The 22105-nt window shown below is 31.8% G+C and overlaps 3 protein-coding genes across 3 annotated transcripts; all 3 read left to right on the top strand.

The window, feature by feature from the left end:
* Nucleotides 1-777: 777 nt before the first annotated feature.
* LOC132629356 (uncharacterized) lies at nucleotides 778-11297 on the top strand. Its single transcript, XM_060345030.1, has 5 exons — nucleotides 778-893; nucleotides 8291-8451; nucleotides 8866-8989; nucleotides 9059-9369; nucleotides 11046-11297. Exons 2-4 carry the CDS (start codon nucleotides 8354-8356, stop codon nucleotides 9353-9355), a joined length of 519 nt encoding a protein of 172 aa, XP_060201013.1. The 5' UTR covers nucleotides 778-893; nucleotides 8291-8353; the 3' UTR covers nucleotides 9356-9369; nucleotides 11046-11297.
* LOC132628384 (uncharacterized) lies at nucleotides 901-7786 on the top strand. Its single transcript, XM_060344167.1, has 10 exons — nucleotides 901-1509; nucleotides 1590-1652; nucleotides 1798-4649; nucleotides 4746-5597; nucleotides 6220-6369; nucleotides 6451-6730; nucleotides 6817-6904; nucleotides 7235-7356; nucleotides 7438-7510; nucleotides 7645-7786. Exons 1-10 carry the CDS (start codon nucleotides 1119-1121, stop codon nucleotides 7784-7786), a joined length of 5013 nt encoding a protein of 1670 aa, XP_060200150.1. The 5' UTR covers nucleotides 901-1118.
* Nucleotides 11298-20432: 9135 nt separating the features above from the next.
* LOC132628385 (zeatin O-xylosyltransferase-like) lies at nucleotides 20433-21939 on the top strand. The gene has a single exon (XM_060344168.1). It carries the CDS (start codon nucleotides 20433-20435, stop codon nucleotides 21873-21875), a length of 1443 nt encoding a protein of 480 aa, XP_060200151.1. The 3' UTR covers nucleotides 21876-21939.
* The last annotated feature ends 166 nt before the right edge of the window (nucleotides 21940-22105 follow it).

Consider the following 22105-nt stretch of genomic DNA (forward strand, 5'->3'; position numbering starts at 1 on the left):
TGGATTTTGAATCTTTTGCAAAAGTCCATTTTTTTTTGGGTTTTGCCTTTTTGTTGTTGATACAGGAGATTTGGGGGTGTGGTAGGTGAGAAAGTTTTTTCTTCTGTTTAGTTTTGTTTTATCTTTCGGACTTAGGAAGGTCATGTAATGGAAATGAAATGGGAAAGATAAAAGGAACTGAGAGCCTGTTTGGAAAGCCGCCCAAGTAATTATAATTGGGTATAATTACATAGTTTGACCTATTTATTTGACTAAGTAATTATACAGTTAGGTGGGAATTGAGTTTAATTGAGAGGGTGTAATTACACCATGAAATTATAGGGTTAAGAGCAAGGGTAGGGAAGACTAAGAGGGCTGCGGCATTCAAAGTGCCCACAAAACAGCAAAGTTGAAACAAAAAAAAAATGAACTCAATCGAATGAAAAATTGACAAAAGGCTGGAAATTGAAAGAAAAGAGATAGTGGGTACTTTATATAGCTTAGATTTCACTCCAGCCTTCCATGAAAATTGATAATAACCCAAAGCTCATTTTACAGAGCACCTTTTTTAGAAGCATTTGGATAAGGAATATGGGTAGAGAATAGAGTCGAAGAAAGATTGAACAGCGATGAAACATAATAGTGTTAATGTTGTTTGATTTCTGCCATTACTATAAAGTTGGAACTTTCTTTATGTTATTGACAAAGTTGGTTGAATGTGTTGGTGAAATTTCTTGATTGGATTTTAGGTAAATTTTTCATCTTAAATTATTTCTGCCTTTTAAAAAATAATAATAAGTTTTATATATTACTAATAGTTGGATTGCTATATTTTGTTTGATCTTATTTGCTGTAGGTTTAACTTTGTGTTGCAGTGACTGTGTACATATGTGTGTTCAGCCTCTTTAATTTAAGTAAGTGTCACTCTTCTGCATTGTTAGATTATTGTCAAATTGCTTCTTCAATTTATTTTGTCGTTACGGGATTTGGTTGTCTCTTTATTTGTTGTTTATTTAATTTGAGTATAGAAAATATGTACTCTACATTCGTTTGAGTTGTTTTCATAAAATTATACCGTCAAACTAAATATATCGCACTCATTAAACTGTTTTACAAAAAATATTACAAAAATTGCAGCAATGTCAGACGATAAATGTAGAAAAGATCAAACCCCTGAAACCATAAATGCTAAGAGAAGAGCTAGGGAACGGGAGTCATATAAACTAATGTCACCTGAAAAAAAGGAAGCATGTTTAGCCCGACGACGGGAGTTATATAAGTTAATGGCGCCCGAAAAAAAGGAGGCATGCTTAGCTCGACGACGAGAGTTATATAAGCTAATGACACTTGAAAGAAAGGAGAGATGTTTAGCTCGGCAACGAGGAAACAAAGATGAAATAAAAAAGCAATGTCTGCATGACAATTCAGTTCTAGCCAATTCAGTTAATCCATCATCTTTTGAAGTTAGCACTTCTTTCGCAGAGCAGGCTTCGTCTGTTGTAAGACGGTCACTGCTTCTTGGTGAAACAGGTTAAGCAGTTTTTCTACAATTTCTGAATTTAATTAAAAAAATAACTTAAGCTAAAAAGTTTTGTTTATTGAATAAACAGGATCGTCGTCAGGCACAAAGCCTACACATCATGGTAAAAAGTCAGTGATCACTACAAATCATGGTTGGTTCCAACCGTTTCACTAAAAATAATAATTGTCATACATTGCTTAAATTGCCTATTATTTTGTGCTTATGTTAAAGTTTAATATGCAGAAAGAGTTAAAAAAATAACTTAAGCTAAAAAAATTTGTTTATTGAATAAACAGGATCGTCGTCAGGCACAAAGCTTATACATCATGGTAAAAATCCAGTCATGACTACAAATCAAGTTGGTACCTTAAGTAGCGCAGAAGAAAAAACCAGCTATATTAGCTTGAAAGATGTTCCGAATTGTGAATTTTGTGGAGCCAAAAAGTTTGAATATGAACCGCCTGCATTTTGTTGTAGTAATGGTTCGATTCACTTAATTTCATATCAAATGCCACAAGAGTTAAGAAATTTGTATTTAGGAAACACTGAGGAATCAAAGGAATTTCGATCTTACATTAGAACATACAATAACACATTCGCTTTCACTTCACTCGGAGTAACTTATGATAAAAATTTAGCAAAACGAACTAATGGAGTTTATACCTTCAAAGTCCAAGGACAAATGTACCATTTTATAAATGATTTGGTTCCAACTAATCAAAGGGCTAAGAACTTACAATTGTATTTCTTTGACAGTGAAAACGAACTGCAAAATCGAATGGCATGTTCAAACAAGCTTAATGAAAAAATTGTGAAATCTTTGATGGACATCTTAAAGTCTTACAATCCTTACTCTAAATTTTTGAAATCTTTAATAAACATCTCGCAATTGTCTAATTTCTACATTGCCCTTAGATGTGATGCTGGTCTAGATCAACGAATCTACAACTTACCAACAGTTTCAGAAGTTGGTGGGATATGGGTAGAAAATGATAATAATAATTGTGTATCTGCACCACATATTCGCATATATACAGAAAGTAATAGAAGTCAAATAGTAAATTACTATTATGGTTGTTATGATTCATTACAATATCCATTACTATTGCCTTATGGTCAAAATGGATGGCACTGTGGCATTAAAAAAATAAAACCTTCAAATGTGAGACCCAACAACCTAATGTATTGTGAACACGAAGAATTGCCCAATGTAAAAAATATGTGTTCAATAGATGGTTTTCTTCATATGGAAGCTGAAAACATGCAAAAAGGAAAACGCAAAAGAAATACAGTTTCTTGCCGTGAGTATTATTGTTACAAACTACAAATAAGAAATGATGAAAATATAATTTTGCATTCTGGAAGATTATTTCAACAATATGTAGTAGATGAATGGATTAAAATTGAAAGCCAGCGATTAGATTTCGCTTCGCTTAATCAAGATTTATTTAGAATAGATATGTTAGAAGGACTCTTAGATATGCTACGTCATGGCGAAAGAGAAGCTTCGCAAATAGGTAGAAATAGATATCTTCCCCACAGCTTTACAGGAGGACCACGAGACATGCGTCGTCGATATATGGATGCTATTGCATTGGTGCAACGTTTTGGAAAACCTGATATATTTTTGACTATGACATGTAATCCTACATGGCCTGAAATAAAAGCTAATATCTTACAAACAGATGAAGTACAAAATAGACCGGATTTAGTTAGTCGAATATTTCATGCAAAACTAGAAGAGTTAAAAAAGGACATCTTAAGAAGAAATATATTTGGTAAAGTTGCGGCATTTATGTATACTGTAGAATTCCAAAAAAGAGGACTTCCACATGCTCATTTTCTCATCATATTAGATGAAAAATACAAGTTATTAACTCCTGAAGCATACGACAAATATGTTTGTGCTGAATTACCAAATCCTGATACCAACCCTGAATTATATGCACTTGTTACAAAACATATGATTCACGGTCCTTGTGGTGCATTAAATCCAGCAAGTATGTGTACTAGAAAGAAAGGGTACTGCAAATTTAAGTATCCAAAAGAGTTTGCTGAACAAACAACCAAGGGAAAAAATTCATATCCAATTTATAAAAGACGAAATACCGGAAAGAGTGTACAAATTAGAGAACATCTAATTGATAATTCATGGGTTGTTCCTTATAATCCATATTTACTTTGTAAATTTAGCTGTCATATAAATGTAGAGATTTGTTCAGATATAAAAGTTATTAAATACATTTATAAGTACATCTGCAAAGGACATGATAAAATTGCGTTTAATGTACATTCAAATGATACAAATATAGAAATTGATGAAATAAAAGAATATCAATCTGCTAGATGGGTATCGCCACCAGAAGCTACATGGCGTATATTTGCTTTTCATATCAGTGAAATGATTCCAAGTGTATATCACCTTCAAGTACATTTAGAAGGACAACAATTTGTTTCCTTCAAAAGTACTGATAACATTACTAAAATTCTAAATAATCCTACGATCGGAAAAACAATGTTGACAAAATTCTTCTTGATGAATGCTAAAGATGAAGATGCTAAAAACCTTAATTTACTATATCGAGAATTTCCAGAATACTTTGTGTGGTCAACAGATAAAACATGGTCCCGTCGCAAGCAAGGAAAAGTTATTGGTCGTGTTGTAACATGTCATCCAACAGAAGAAGAAAGATATTATCTTAGACTTCTACTAATGAATGTTAGAGGACCAAAATCTTACGAAGATTTGCGAACTGTAAATAGAATATTATACAATACATTTCGAGAATCAGCTGAAAAAAGAGGATTCTTACTTTGCGATAACAATTTGATAGAATGTATGTCTGAAGCTATAAGCTATCGAATGCCATACAGTCTGAGGCATTTATTTGCTACATTATTAATTTATTGCAATCCTACTAATCCAAGAGAATTGTGGGAAAAATTTGAGAAACCATTGTCTGAGGATTTTTATAAATATACCAACTTAGGCACACGAGATATACGTTTTAGAGTATTAAATCATATTAATGATATTTTACATTCAATGGGTCATGATATCAACGAATTCCAACTTATACCAGAAATGATAAAACCCCCTGAGATAGAAAAAGAAGCTAAAGATGTTCATTTCGAAAGAAGTATTAAAGTTAGTGAACAAGATTTATTATTAGAAAAAAAATTAAATAACGAGCAAAAAAGAGCTTACCATGTCATACTTGAAAGAATATTTTCAATCAAATAGGGTGCTTTCTTTATTGATGACCCCGGTGGAACAGGCAAAAGCTTCTTATATCGTGCTTTATTAGCTATTGTTAGACATAGCGGGTTCATAGCTTTAGCTACAGCAAGCTCAGGTGTTGCAGCTTCACTCCTTCCCGGTGGTCGAACTGCTCACTCACGCTTTAAAATACCTATTGACATTGAAGAAAATTTTAATTGTAATATAAGCAAACAAAGTTCATTAGCTTCTTTGGTTCGAGACGCTAAGTTAATTGTATGGGATGAAATCTCAATGGCAAAAAAGAAAATGGTTGAGGCTTTAGATTTACTTTTAAAAGATTTAATGGAGATAAATATACTATTTGGTGGAAAAGTAGTTGTTTTTAGCGGTGATTTTAGACAGACCCTTCCCGTTGTACGTAGTGGGAAAAAAGAAGATTTTATTCGTGAGAGTTTATTGTGCTCTGATATTTGGAATCAACTTGAAAAATTGCAATTAACAGAAAATATGCGTGCAAAAACAGATCCTGCTTTCTGTGAATACCTAATGAGAATTGGTAATGGAAGCGAAAAGAAAAATACTCAAGGAAAAATTACAATTCCTCATTCTTTAATTATTCCATTTACTTCCGAACAAGAATCCTTGCAACTTTTATTTAGAGTTACTTATCCCAACTTACATGTACATCATTCAGATGCTTCATTTATTACTTCTCGCGCTGTTTTAACAACAAAAAATGACTTTGTTGATGAAATTAACAATATGTTAATAACACAATACCCAACCCCTCCAAAAATTTATTTGGCTATTGATGAAACAATTGATCCAAAAGATCAAAGCGAATATGAAGATTTCATGCACAGTTTAAATCCTGTAAGTTTACCTCCGTACAAGTTGACATTACAAAAAAATTGTCCAATTATGTTATTACGTAATCTAAATCCTTGTGATGGTCTATGTAATGGAACTAGATTAATATGTAACGATTTCAAAAGTCATATCATCAGTGCAACAATATCAAGTGGTGATTTTAAAAACAAACATGTATTCATTCCACGAATCCCTCTCCTAACATCGCAAGATGAAAAATTACCTCTTCAGTTTAAAAGAACACAATTTCCAATACGATTATGTTACGCCATGACTATAAATAAAGCGCAAGGTCAAACGTTAGATTTTGTTGGTATTTACCTATGTGAGCCACCATTTTCCCATGGTCAATTATATGTCGCTTTATCACGAGCCAAAAATTCTAACTGTGTCAAAGTATTAATTAGACCATCTACAGCTGAGGACAACGGCGATCACTCTACTTATAATGTAGTCTATGATGAAGTGATTGAAAAGGCTTTTTCTGTGGATTGAGCCTATCATTTGGTACAACACAATAGTTGTTATTTACTTTTTGGTAGTGTATAGAACATTGTCATTGCTATCATTTGTTAATATAACATATATTGTATTGACATCTGTTTGTTATGTAATTGCAAAATAGATTGAGATGGCAGTTAAATCTACTATCAAGTCAATCACTCCAAAAACTGAAGATTGGATATGCAAAATTCAAGTAGTAGATAAATATCCTCCCAGAGACAAGAAAGATAAAAGTGGAAAATACCAACTGATGCTTTTGCAAGACGAAGAGGTACCTTTATCGCTTTTACACTCTACAAACTATACATGTTTCCACAATTTAATCATAATCTTATGTGCTATTTGATTACAGGAAAATCAAATTCAAGCCATCAATTGGAATGTTGATATAATGCAATTTGACAAGTATTTCAAACCATTCCAAACATACCTGGTGTCAGTTGCACAAGTAAAAGAACTGAATCCTGCATATGCTAATCCGTTCAACAAATACATTTGGACAATTGACAGAAATACTATTGTTGAACCAATTGAAAAAGTCATTCCTCCAGATAATCCACTACCACCGCCAACACGATTGGCTATCACCCCTTTTGAGGCTATTGAGCATCAAATGAAAGATTTTGAATTTGGTAACTAAAATACCTTCAATATCTCATTTGCAAATTCACACTCTATTTTTTACTTATTCATTTATTGTGTTTTTTTTTATCTAAAGATGTCCTTGGACTACTTATTAATGCTGGACTTGCAAGTAACGCATCAAATGGGAAGAAATTTCAGGAATTCATCATTATGGATACTCAGTAAGTCTATACTATCTTGACTATTGCCCAACTAACTAATTTCAATATTCACTTGTTTTTACATCATTTTATATTCTCATGGTAGCAATTATTTGCAAAAACATCTGTTCCACACAATAAAATTGAAATCAGATTTCAGAGTTTTGAAATAGATAATTGGGACTGACCGAATTACGGTTCACATAATTGTCAAATGTGTATATTTTACTATATAAAGAAAAAAAAGATTAGTTGATCATGAATAGAACTTTCTCTTTACTATAGTTAATTTGTTTTGATGAAGTTTACATCAATTCAAATGGTTAAACATCTGCTTTGTATCATCCACAGAAAAAGGCCTAAAAAGCTAACACTTTGGGAGGACTCTGTCGAACATTATGGAAATGAACTTTCAGAGAAAGTGAAACACTATCCCGTCTTTCTGGCTAGAAGAGTGGTAAAATCATCATCAGGTAAAATACATGAAGAATTATGGTTTTTTTCCCCCTAAACACTTAACAATTAACCAAAAATAAATATCCATATCCATGCAGGGATATGGAGCAGATACAACACAACAATACTCTTACATCCCACATATCCACAGGCTACCACATTAGTTGCATGGTACTGACAATACAATTTTTATAACAATTGTTTCCGATAACTTATTTAGACTCTTCAAAAATATGCACAACTGTCTTAATTTTACAGGATTCAACTCAGACACAACAACATTTTTGAAACTACATTTTTTGCAGGGCCAAAACAATTCAACGACAACTCATTGAGTACACAGCTAGAAGCATGTCCCCCGAAGGCACTCTTCTTTTTGTTCCCTTTGAAGAAGAATCAATATTCATATCCGATATCCAAATACAGCCACAGGTACATTCTGTTTAAAACTTTAACAGGGGGTGCAAAACTTTTAAGATCAATAGTATCAATATAAAAATTACTAAGTTGTTTATTATTTCCATTTGAAACATTTCTTATTCAGAGATTATTTATTACATATTTGTTTTCTAAAGAAAGGAAATAATATATTTTAGAATTGAAAAAAAAAACCCTATTGTTCATTTTGGTGTAAAAAGGCATTGATATTTAACTTCATCTGTTGGCTCACTGGAATAACTATGTTGTAAGGTTTTAAATTGCCTTCATTAGACAGGAAAAAAGGGGGCACAATTGAGCTTTTGAAATGATCTGTCTTCATTTTGGTTATAATAAACTAGGTCAGAACTTATATTTTTATGTGTCGGCATACTAGGATGACAATTCTTGATCGTTTGCATGAGAATTTAAAAGTTTCTAACATAGCTAAATCAATTTGTATAAAGCAGTAGTGAAGTTCTTTGCCACTATTTTTTCACTCAACAAAAACTAAATCAATTTGTTAATTTACAGGGACAAATATTCTATATTGACGGTCAACTTTCACTGATAAATGAAGACCAACATTTCTGCTCCATGGCGTGCTCAGATTGTAAATTGCCATTTTTAAGAACTACTACACCAAGGCCAATCTATTGCATCCAATGTGGAAGATCCACCCAACTTATTCCCAGGTATTACTGATAAACATAGCATCGACAAATATTCAACCTTTAAAGAAATACTAAAAGACGTTTACACTTACATTATTTTTGTAGTGATGTATTGAATGATTTTTATTTCTAATGAAGTGGGTCTTTGTTTCTTATATATAATTACCATTTATATATATGAAATTTTAAAGACTATACTACTCTACGAACATTTCCCGAACTTCATTTATTATTTCCTAGAAATATTTTTAAGTTTATATATCTAAAGTTGTAAAGATTATCGCGTTTTAAGCTTGGAATATGATCGTTCAAATGATGTTTACACATGTTCGAGAAGCCTTATTAGTGCATAAAAATAAAATGATTAACATATTTTGGGCCCGTGGTGCCACTTATTAAACTTGAAATTGTTTTTTTTTTTTAACTTTATGACAGAATCCAATTTGAAGTTATGGTCATGGATCACACTGGTAGCACAGTAGCCTCCATCTCGAATCAATCAGCAACGAAGATGTTGAACCTCACTGTACAAGAGATTTATGACATCTGCCATGCACAGGTATTTTATATCATCGAATTTATAAACTTATGACAATCATCATGACTAACTAACTTTTTCTCGCTGCAGAGAAAAGCGCTGCTTCTTGACAATGCACATAAACAATTGGGACGAAAGACTTTCAGAATCCAAATGAAAAGATTATTTTCCAAAAATCAAGATAGGCTAGCTATCATGAATTATGAGGAAAAAGAACTTATAAACCAACCATCACCAACTGCACCAATGACCAGCACTGCTGAAACAAGCAAGCGCAAGGCTATGGAGATTAGCTTTGACCGAACGAATCAGCAGAACCTGCCCAAAGACACACCTTCCAGCACTAGACAGAAAACAGAAACCAAGACTCCTCTCAAAAAGGAGTGAAAGCTACTGGAAATGTAAGTCTTACAATTTCACACACAGCTGAATCTTCTCCTTACTTATTACCATTATTAAAGTTACCATTATTTGGTTGTTTATTTTTTGCTATACTAATAGAAACTTGATAAAAACAAGTTGGCAATGGCCAACAGAAATACATAACAGATGCTTTTCATTCGCTAAAAACAACACTCTAATTTTAAAGTTGCAATTTGATGTGTTGATGGATCTCTATGGTACATCTGGAACATATGTGCAAGATAGAAAACCTGTGGAAAAACAGCGATACTTTGTGTTGTTTTAGTTGGCATATGGTTTATCTGAGTAATTAGTGTTGGCTCAGAAGGTTTTAGTATAAGGGCAGTGTACCATACATTTGCCATTTTTGAATTCCATATATTTTTATGAAAAACACACTGATATAAGTTCTGAATAGACGTAAAGAGATGTTCTTACACTATTGTTAGATTAAGCTATTGGTCTATATGACAATTGTCATGCTATTTCTGGAAATTACTGCTGCTATTTCAACATCCTTTCTCTTAATATTTGCCCAAATTTCTTCCACTTCTCTTCATCTTCATTTTTTTTGTTCTTTCTAAATCTCTGTGTTAATTTGAGTTATGTTGTATCAGTTTGTTAACATTGGAAAGTTTGATGGGTATATATTTTTCTTCTTCTTCTTCTTCTAATTCATGGACAAGATGATCACTTTAAAGTTTAAGGGATGTTTATGGTATCACAAGAGTGAAAGAGTCTTTTAGCCATGCGAATTTACATGCGAAATTGATCATAAAATACTGAAGAACTCGCAAGTTATTGAAGCTCAATAATGAATTCGTAGAAACTTGAATGGTTATTATTACAACAAGTTATATGTTCCGAACAAGAGCATATGTTTGGCCTCTAAAATGTTGCATATTTGGAAACCAAGGGATTACTCTTTACTGCTCTCTGTTTCAAGAATTGGCTGATTTAGATACGTACAGTTTAGCCCATTAATGATACATTAATGTTCCTACGAAGAGCTGTAGAGTAGATAGTAAGTTTTATGTTGTATTGTGCAGTGCATATAGAAAACTAACTTCTTTCATTACTTGAACAACTAGAGACATTAAAGACTTATAATTTGGATCCCAAAATGAGAGATTTGCTGAATATGCTTTCCTTCATTAGTTTCAAAACAGAGATACCCATATAGTGAATCAAAACCTTGGTCAAAAGTTCCTTATGAATGTTGATTCTCGGATGGATCTTCAAGCTGTTGGTAAATCTGACTGCTTATTCGACAATCTTTAAGTTATACTGATATATACCAGTCCGTGATGATTTTGAGTTTGTTCAAATTTCAGTTTTGGGGATTGAAATAGAACATAAAGAACTTAATTTCATAGCTTAAGAAATGAAATTTGTGAAATATCTTTGAAGTTGGTCGTGCCTTGATGTGGGATGATATCAAATCATACAAACAAAAACTATGCACAAACTAAGTTCTGCACATTTAAGTAACAGGATTCTATTACTCAAGAGGTCACTTTAAAGTTCCATTTTTTTTAAAACTGTAATTGGTAGTTTTTTTTGGGAGAAATGATGTTTCAGTTTTTGAAGTTTTAGGTTATTCTGGGTACATGGGTAATTTGTATACTTTCAACATCTACATTCCTAACCAAACCTAGCATCATTTTGTTATCAGGTTTTGCCAACAAGTTTTTGGAGCACATCTTTTTGTCAATGCACTGTCAAGCTACTATCTTTTTGCTTCAAGACTGCCTTTTTGAAAAGCTACATTACAACCATATGTGACGCCCCCTGCTTTAAAAAGGTACATGACACAACTAGCTGAATTGCACTACTACTACACTCTCTACATCCATCACTTGAAAACGTGCATTAATTTTAACAACAAATTTCTACAGGTATTTTGTCAACCATGGCGTTGCACAACTACGACATGCAGGATAACCACTAAGTACTTTTTCTGTAAATATGTAGTATAAATGATGTATATATGACAGTGCAATCATCAATGTAATAGACAAATGTATATATGCATAAACAGTGCAAACTTATTTTAGTTGTCTTATACTATCTTACCTCATTACTTACAATAATCTTCTTATTGTTGGATATTTTAAATCATCCCTAAATATTGTCAAAGTGAACGATTTTTACGTTGGTTTTGGGAAGAGCATAAATTGATCAAAGATTTGCTTGAACTTCTCATTTCTTTCAAAGATATCTTAAACCCGCTAAAAAAGTTTGTCTGAAGAACCTTGGTTGGTGAGTTTGGCCTGCAATATTATGTTTATCTAACTATCATTTCTCATTAGATGCTTACCTTCATATTTATTCACTTTCATCTTTTAGGAAATCCCTAGACATTATCTTTTTCAGGATTTATTGTTACTTACAATATCGCCTGTGTAGCTACCCTTTACTTGCACAATTTCATTCACCTAAAATGTGACTTAAATCCTAAACGGCAATAACGTCCAACTCACTTTCGTCGTCCATTTCCAAATTAATTAAAAAAAAATGTGGGCCCCACCCATATATATTAAACAAAACAACTAATATAAAAAAATGTGGGCCCCATAATTCTATGGTATATATAATTGTGGGCCCCATAATTCTATGGTATATATATATTTGTTCCAATTTTTTTTTAAAAGTTGTGGGCCCCATATATATTAAACAACAACTAATATTAAAAAAATAGTGTAAATTAATAATGTAAAAAAAAAAGTGCACCCCATATTAAAAAATAAAACAATATTCATGTAAATTTTAAAGTATCACATTAAGTCAATAATGATGGATTCATTGCCACGTGCGTATTCGTAGCAAACACTAATATAATAAAGTTTTAAATACGGAGCACAAACTACAATATTATATTAATCGTGTTTTGAACAAAAAAAAATTGTGGGCCCCATAATTCTATGGTATATATATATATCCGTTCCAATTTAAAAACAAATTGATTAATAATGTCCAAAAAAAAGTGCACCCCATATTACAAAATCAAACAATATTCATGTAATTTCCAAAGTATCTCATTAAGTCAATAATGATGGATTCGTATTCGTAGCAAACACTAATATAATAAAGTTTTAAATACGGAGCACAAACTACAATGTTATATTAATCGTGTTTCATGTAATTTCCAAAGTATCTCATTAAGTCAATAATGATGGATTCATTGCCACGTGCGTATTCGTAGCAAACACTAATATAATAAAGTTTTAAATACGGAGCACAAACTACAATGTTATATTAATTGTGTTTTGAACATAGTGTCCCATGTATATATATATATATATATATATATATATATATATATATATATATTATATGCATAAACATAGTGCAACTATGTGTAAGTAGTTGTCTTTAAATAGTGATTATATATATATATATATACACTATATATTATGTTCAAAACACGATTAATATAACATTATAGTTTGTGCTTCGTATCTAAAATTTTATTATATTAATGTTTGCTACGAATACAAAATCGGAAAATTTATTAATATTTTTTAAAAGAGAAAACTTGTTTAAAAGGAAACTATTTTTTTCTCTTTGAGATAAACCAATAGCAATATTTAAGCATCAGTTGATACTTTCAATTTTAATTCGATTAATTTAAAGGTGTAAAATACTTATTATTTTTTATCAAATTTTGATTTGGATAATTGTAATTCCAATTATTAAACTAATTTTACATGTTTAAAACGAAACAAAATAAAAATTGATTTTCTATTTAAATGAAGAAATACTATTTTTTAATTTTTGGTAAATATTCTCGGTTTAGCTCATTTTACTTGTCAAATGTTGTCTTTTGGATGGTTTTTTAAGAAAACGTCGATTAGAATTATAATTTGACTAATTTACCTTATTCATTATTTGATCTCCATTTTATATATTTTTTACGACGTTAATCTCTTTTCACATTTATTATACTAAGAATAAAAATAAAAAAGTAATTAAGTTTTATCTTATTTTAAAATATAAATATTTGACTTCTTAACTTTTTCAAGGAAAGTAATTTCATTTGCTCCTACTAATGGGTTGACACGCACGTCGCAATGAATCCATCATTATCGACTTAATGAGATACTTTGAAAATTACATGAATATTGTTTGATTTTTTAATATGAAGCGCACTTTTTTTTAACATTATTAATTTGCACTATTTTTATGCATATATATATATACACACACATCTATGTTCGAAACACGATTAATATAACATTGTAGTTTGTACTCCGTATTTAAAACTTTAGTATATTAGTGTTTACTACTGTAACACCCCGTGCCTTTAACGAAAGTTTTGACCACGATCCTAAACTTAGAAAATCAGATAAAGAATGTGGGAATTGAATGTTTTCCGTTCAGTCGTGATATGGTGGTTTACGCCCATGAACAGTGGTCGTATTTCACTTTACGGGCCGTAAACCAAGTCGTGAACTGAAACCAAGAATTTCTGAACATTCTGGAATTTGACATTTTGAGGTCATAGGGTTAAATACGGACCGTATTTCACTTTACGGCCCGTATTGCAAACCGTGTTTGGAATTTGGGAAAACTTCCTTGATGAAAGTTGTAGAGCATTGAAATACCTTTCCAACGGTATCTTACGGGGGTCAAACGGACATCTGTACAAAGAGTTATGGCCATTTTACTGAAGAGATGCAGTGCAGTCCATGGGGCAAAATACGGCCCGTAAAGTCAGTTTACGACCCGTAAACTGAAATACGGCCAGTATTTTGCTGGACGTAAATTGCAATGTTCCAGAACACTATATATTCGTCCATATCAGTTCAACTCATTATTTTTTCACTCCCTCAAACCCTAAAACGACTTCCTACTCTCCTCCAACATCAAGAACACCAAGGTAAGTCAATTCTAATTATTCCAACTCAATTCTAACATATATCCTTGTAATCTAAACAAGAAATCATCATTCCTAATCTAGGGTTTTCAAGAAAACCCATCTCAAGATTCAAGAATCAAGATTTAGGAAATCTTCTTCAAAATCCAAGTCTTTAATTCAAGTTTTGGAACAACTAAGGTATGTAGAACTTCCATCCACATGAGGGAATCTCTATGTTCTTCCCCATGCTTCGTTTCCTTGATATCCATGAAGTTAAAATCTTAGGGCATTAAACCCAACATATTGGTAGCCCATATTTAAGTATTTATGTACATGAATTTTGTATCTATATTCGTTGTTGTATTCCTAACCTTCCATTACGGATATTAGGAATCCTAGCTTAATCCATGAATCATGAATTCTTCCTCATGTGTTCTCATTATGTTCATATGAAACTTAATGATTTTATTTTGCAAGTTACAAGCATGTTTTCAAGTCAATTACACATATATGATTATGAACTATTGTTATTACTCATGAATCAAGAATATGTTTACAAGCTATTTCATGAAACCATATTTACAAGCTATTTCATGAAATCATGTTTACAAGCTATTTCCTGAAACCATATTTACAAGCTATTTCATGAAACCATATTTACAAGTTATTTCATGAAATCATGTTTACAAGTTATTCCTGAAATCATATTTACAAGTTATTTTCTGAAACCATATTTACAAGCTATTTCATGAAACCATGTTTACAAGCTATTTCATGAAACTATGTTACAAGTTATTTCGTGGAATCATGATTACAAGTTAATTCACGAAAATCATGGGCTTCTTAGCCAACTATGTTATGTTCATGTTTTTGGGAGTTGCACGCATTACCGAGAAGGCTCAGATAGCCTAAAACTATGTAGCTACCATAGGACAAGGATCGCTCCGCCTAGTTAGGACGATACCTTAATTTTACACTGAATGGTTCCATCAGGTACGTTACTACCTTATACCCTGGCAAGGTATAGGGGCTCAGCTGGTCCGGCGAGGTACCAGACTCCACGTTCCCACGTGGTGTTATGATATGTCGGTTTATGAAATGCTCTCCCTACTTATGATATTTTTATCATGTTTTATATATATATATGTATTCATGCTCATGCTCATGCTCAGGTTCATGCCCAGGTTTTCAGTTGCAGTTCTTATCATGTTATTCTATGTCCCATGTTATTTCTTTCAGTTGTTTTACATACCAGTACATTCAATGTGCTGACGTCCCCTTTTTATTGCCCGGGGGCCTGCATTTCACGATGCAGGTACTGATATACAGGACGACACATCTGCTCAGTAAGACAACATTCGTATCAGCTTATTGGTGAGCCCCATCTCATTCGGGGTTTAGTCAACTTTTGTTTTATGCTTAGTTATGTATCTAAGGTATGCTGGGGGGCTTGTCCCAGTAAGTATGTTTTCTAGTCAGATCATGATAGAGGTTTCATAGACTAGACAAGTCAGTTATGTTATGTCAGACATTCGGAGTCGTATAACCATTTTTGGTTCATTCATGTTATTTCTGCACTCATGTTTAAACAAGTATTTTTATTAAGTATTACGACTTATCATGTTTTATAAAGGCTCATTATGCATTCACGTTATATTCCGCTTATGTTATGCCTCATGATAGTTCAGCAAGCCATGTGGTTCGCTCGGTCACATGCAGTCAGGCACCGAGTGCCGTGTTACGTCCAGGCCATGGTTCGGGGCGTGACAACTACGAATATAAAGTCTACACTTTTTTTTACATTAGTTTTTTTTTTAATATGGGGTTCACTTTTTTTTATATTGCTTGATTTTGTTAATATGGGGTCCACTTTTTTTTTTTTTTTTTTTTTTTTTACAGTGAGTTTGGAGATGGTTGGTTTCACTTTTTTTTTTTTTTTTAATTTGCTTGATGTTGTATAGTATGAGGTCCACCCTTTATAGGGTGCAGTTTTTTTTTTTTTTTTTTTGGACATTATTAGTTTGCACTATTTTTATGCATATAATATATATACATATACTGTGTTCCGATTAATATAACATTGTAGTTTGTGTTTCATATCTAAAACTTATATATATATATATATATATATATATATTAGAATTATGGGGCCCACAATTTTTTATATATATATTACTTGATGTTGTCAATATAAGATACTATGTTCAAAACACGATTAATATAACATTGTAGTTTGTGCTCCGTGTTTAAAACTTTATTATATTTCTACTATTAAGAAGAGCCGATTGGGCTAATTTTTGTTTTTTTTTATATATCGCTTGATTTTGTTAATATGGGATACTATGTTCAAAACACGATTAATATAATATTGTAGTTTGTGCTCCGTATTTAAAACTTTATTATACTATAAAATTTATTATATTAGTGTTTACTACGAATACAAAGTCTGCATTTTTTTTTACATTAGTTTTTTTTTTTAATATGGAGTTCACTTTTTTTTTTAATATTGCTTGATTTTGTTAATATGGGGTCCACTTTTTTTTTACAGTGAGTTTGGAGATGGTGGGTTCCACTTTTTTTTTTTTTTTTTTAAATTGCTTGATGTTGTTTAGTATGAGCACTTTTTTTACAGTGAGTTTGGAGATGGTGGGTTCCACTTTTTTTTGTCCTTTTTTTTTAATATTGCTTCATGTTGTTTAGTATGAGGTCCACCCTTTATGGGGTGCAGTTTTTGTTTTTGGACATTATTAGTTTGTACTATTTTTATGCATATAATATAGATACATATATTTTGTTCAAAATACGATTAATATAACATTGTAGTTTGTGCTCTGTATCTAAAACTTTATATATATATATTAGAATTATGGGGCCCACAATTTTTTTTTTAAAATTGGAATGGATATATATACATATACCATAGAATTATGAGGCCCACAGTTTCTTTATATACACATATATTATGTTCAAAACACGTTTATTATAACATTATAGTTTGTGCTCCGTATCTAAAACTTTATTATATATATATATATATATATAATAAAGGATATATATTGGAATGGAATGGATATATATATATACACCATAGAATTATGAGGCCCACAACTCCGTATCTAAAACTTTATTATATATATATATATATATATATATTAGAATTATGGGGCCCACAATTTTTTTAAAATTGGAATGGATATATATATACCATAGAATTATGAGGCTCACAATTTCTTTAAATATACATATATTATGTTCAAAACACGTTTAATATAACATTAAAGTTTGTGCTCCGTATCTAAAACTTTATATATATATACACCATAGAATTATGAGGCCCACAATTTTTTATATATACATATATTATATACATATTAAAATTATGGGGCCCACAAAGTTTTTTCTTAAATTGGAATGGATATATATATATACACACCATAGAATTATGAGGCCAACAATATTTGTTTTTAACATTATTTGTTCTATATGATATATGGGTGGGGCTCACTTTTTTTTAACATTATTCAATACATAAATTTTTACAATTATACACAATTACATATATATAAATACATTATAATTCAAAGTGTTGGGCCTGTGCGCAGCACGGGCATACACCCTCTAGTCAAATAAAATGAAGGATCTGCTTGACGTGTGGGTTTAAACGAATTTTGTATTTCAGTATATATGTGGAGACTGGAGCCCACTAAAAATTTAACGAATATTAAAATCTGAACTGATAAAATTCTAATAACATTAAGTTGATCCGTGCAAAGAACCTTAAAAACAGTTATTGAACACATTAAATTTAAATTCTAGATCCGTCTCAAATCCGAACACCTCTGGAGTTTTCTGAAACTTGGGCTCAACATTTATGAGGCAACTGGAGATTATGATGTTCACATAACGCCATTAGTTGAAGATGGTAGACATTTGTTGAATATCGGCAAGCCCTCTATTAAATACAAGTGGAGAGAGGTGAATCAATGTGCCGACTTCTTAGCAAACGAAAGGCACAAGCATGACGAAGATCTAATAATTGGGGAAATGCGCTCAAAGATATGAAGTTTCTTCTCTTGACAGATTTAAGTGACAAGACTTTTGATAGAATGTAATTATTTTTTAATCTTGTCCAGCGTACAAAACAAATATACTACTAGAGCATCAAAGGGCCGATGCTGAGTGTGGCAAGAAGAAGAGCATCACGTATCGCCATCATGATTTTCAGGAGATTCAAAATAATATAAGAAAGAATAAAGGGGATTCAACATCTATTATATATGTCTAAAAAATAATTTTATTCTTGTATATATAATATAATTTTTCAACTATGGAAGTTCGAAGGAACCGCCTTCCGGTATCTAACTCCCCCCATGCTAAACATTGCGTTTGATATTCAATGTAGCCCATAGTAGTTATCTTACTTTTTGCTTTTGCCTCACTAAGAAAATATGACACGCTTTATATGCTGTTTTTTGACAAAAAGTACGTAGCACTGCAGATACGTAGCAAATTTGACCAGGTTAGTTGTGATACAATTATGTAGCTCTTGTTAAGTTCTTTTGGTGAAAAGATAGTTTTCTTACCTTGGACAAATCAAATAATGGAAGTAATATGAGATTAATTAACTGGATAATTAACAAGGATATACAGAAAATTGGAGTTGGGAGTTTTTGAGTGTATCTCTATGACGGAAATCAGAATGTGCAAGTTGTGCCGTTCTTGATTTCCACAGAACAGTCTCGTAACATCTAATTAAGGATCTAATAAAGATTTGTCCGTTTTCGTTTTTCTTCAAAATAACTTCTTATTCTTATTTATTTTCACAGAGGAATATCTCAACTCATTGATTCAATAATAAGAGAATACATTGGTACTAATATACAAGAAAAATAAGAATAAAAGGAAACAAAATATTTTATAATTAATCCAGATCTTAAATCGGTGCTACGTAATATTTTAGATTAATGTACTGTACTAGAACATTCCAAAGTATATGTTACCATATATATGTTAATAATTACTCCAATTTCAGTTTATGTATTTCTTATTTCTTTCTTAATTCGTTCCAAAAAAGAATATCAAAAGAAAAATTGAAATAACTTAATTTTAAATTGATCCTTTTACCCTTAATTAAAAAAAAAATTATAGCCACACAAATATTAGCAAATATTTAAAATCATAAATTTCAAATTATTAAACTATCAAATATATTGATTTACATCGACACGGAAAGAGGGAGTACTGTATACACAAGTAGGGCTGGGCATAAATACCGAAAACCGAATCGAATTAATTCGATTTTCAATTTTTCGGTTCAGTTTCGGTTTATGTTTTTAGAAACTTCGGTGTTCAGTTTTTAGAGTTCGGTTCTTCGGTGTTTCGGTTTAAACCGAAATTTAATGGATTACCCAAAAAAATTAAAATAGTCCAGGCCCATTAAGTTTAAGCAAAAAAAAAAAAAACAATTGTAACAAGCCCAAAAAAATCCAATTGTAATATCCTTAACAAAGGAAGGTGACTAGGATGTGTCTTTAGGATAATGTATGTCCTTTATGTGTTTTCTTAATTATTCTTACTGTTTGTATATAACACCTAGTACTCCTATATCATGGTTATGGTCTTCTGTTCTTATGTATCTTGTTTGTTTGATTTTGATTTCAATTTATCAGTTTTATGTTTTATTGCTTTTGAGAATATGAATTAGTGTAAATGGAATCGCTTCTAATATCATATCAAAAAAACCGAATGGAAAAAACCGAAACCGAAATAACCGAACCGAACTAGTTTGTTTTGGTGTTTGGTGTCCACCTTCAAAAAATCGAAACCGAAATAGCTGAATTGAAGTTTGAAAAAAACGAACGCCCACCCCTGTACACAAGTACCAAATAATTGCACTTGCAAAGTTACATTGACACATGTTTTAAGCATATTGTCAACAATATGACGAGACTTCCATATCTTCCTGATGTAATCATGCAATATAGACATGATTAAAACATGCATAATCTAATTATCTCATATGCATTTAGAGATTTGCTTTTCAGTGTTTCATGTAAATTTTTACTCATGCAATGTGATACATATGAATTCTTATTATTGCACTTTTTTACTGATTAGTATAACAAGACCTAGCTTACATTTTATTGAAGTCATACTGAAACAACAACGAACAAAAGATGAGGTTCTCATAAAATTCTTGCAATGGCCACAAATGCTACTTCTCTAGCAAACCATGGCCAAAATGGCACCAAACAAGAAGATGTTGTAATGGTGATGGTGCCCTTTCCAGCTCAAGGACATCTAAATCAGCTCCTCCATCTCTCTCGTCTCGTGTCATCGTACAATTTACAAGTCCATTATGTTGGATTTAATGCTTTTATCAGACAAGCAAAATTACGCATCCATGGTTGGGATCCTGTCACCGATACCACTCATCCTAACATCTTATTCAAAGAAATACATTTACCTTCATCTTATAATGTACGATCTCCTTGCTCAAACATGTCAAAAGTCATAGCATCAACACTTGATTTATCCTTAACCTTGAGAGAGCCATTAATTGCATTTCTAAATGAACTCTCTACCACAACTAGTAGAGTGGTTATTGTTTATGATAGCTTAATGGCTTTTGTGGTTCAAGATATAGTTTCTATGCCAAATGTTGAGGCATATTGTTTCCATGCAGTCTCTGCTTTTACCACAAGTTCCATTATATGGGAAGGCATAGAAAATTTTCTCCATCTCCCTACATTTCTTGGGAAATTTGCAAGGGAACTTCTTAAAATTCCACAAGAACTTCCATCCCTTGGGAGTAGTTTCACACATGAATTCTTGGATTTTATTAGCATGCAAGATAAGCATCACAATATTTGCTCTGGAAATTTATTTGATACATGCAAAGTTGTTGAGGGGCCATATCTTCAAATTCTTGCAAAATTGCATAGGTTACTAAGAAGAGGCAACCAATGGGCTCTTGGTCCTTTTAATCCAATCAAAATACAAAAGGATTCAAAAGATCATTGTCACAAATGTTTGAGATGGCTTGATAAACAAAAACCAAATTCTGTGTTGTTAGTTTCATTTGGAACAACAAGTTCTTTATCTAGTGATCAAATCAAAGAGTTAGCAATGGGATTAGAAAAAAGTGACCAGAAGTTCATTTGGGTAGTGAGAGATGCTTTGTTAGAAGAAGGTGAAAAGGTCAAAATCCCTAATGGATATGAAGAAACAATACAAGAAAGAGGGATTATTATAAAAGATTGGGCACCCCAATTTGAGATCTTAGGACATTCATCGACAGGCGGTTTTATGAGTCATTGCGGATGGAATTCTTGCATGGAGAGTATTACTATGGGAGTCCCAATAGCTTCATGGCCTATGAGTTTTGATCAGCCTAGAAATGCAGTGTTAGTGACAAATGTTCTTAAAATTGGCATTGTTGTGAAGGATTGGGAGCATCGTGACGATTTGGTTACTTCAACAATAGTTGAAAATTGTGTAAGGAAATTGATGAATTCACCAGAGGGAGATGAAATGAGGATGAGAGCCATGGAACTTGGTAAAAAAGTTAGAGAATCCATGATGGATGGTGCTGTTTCTAGGATGGAGATGGATTCTTTCATTGCTCATGGTACCAGAGACTAGTTTTTTGTTATTAGCAAGATTGTATGACTTGTTTCTGCTCTGCTCTCTAAATAATCTAGCTGTGGAAGAACAAATTATGTACTGTTTCATAAAACTAATTACAATAAGTTAAGAGTGTCCTTAGACAGATTCCTATTATATGAAGTATTTATAATATGTTAAAGAGTCTCACATCAGTGTGAGATGGGATTATTTGTCTCCGTATTTAGTTTTGGACAATCTTCTCCTGA

Source organism: Lycium barbarum, chromosome 2, assembly GCF_019175385.1.
Source record: "Lycium barbarum isolate Lr01 chromosome 2, ASM1917538v2, whole genome shotgun sequence".
Classification (NCBI taxonomy): domain Eukaryota; kingdom Viridiplantae; phylum Streptophyta; class Magnoliopsida; order Solanales; family Solanaceae; genus Lycium; species Lycium barbarum.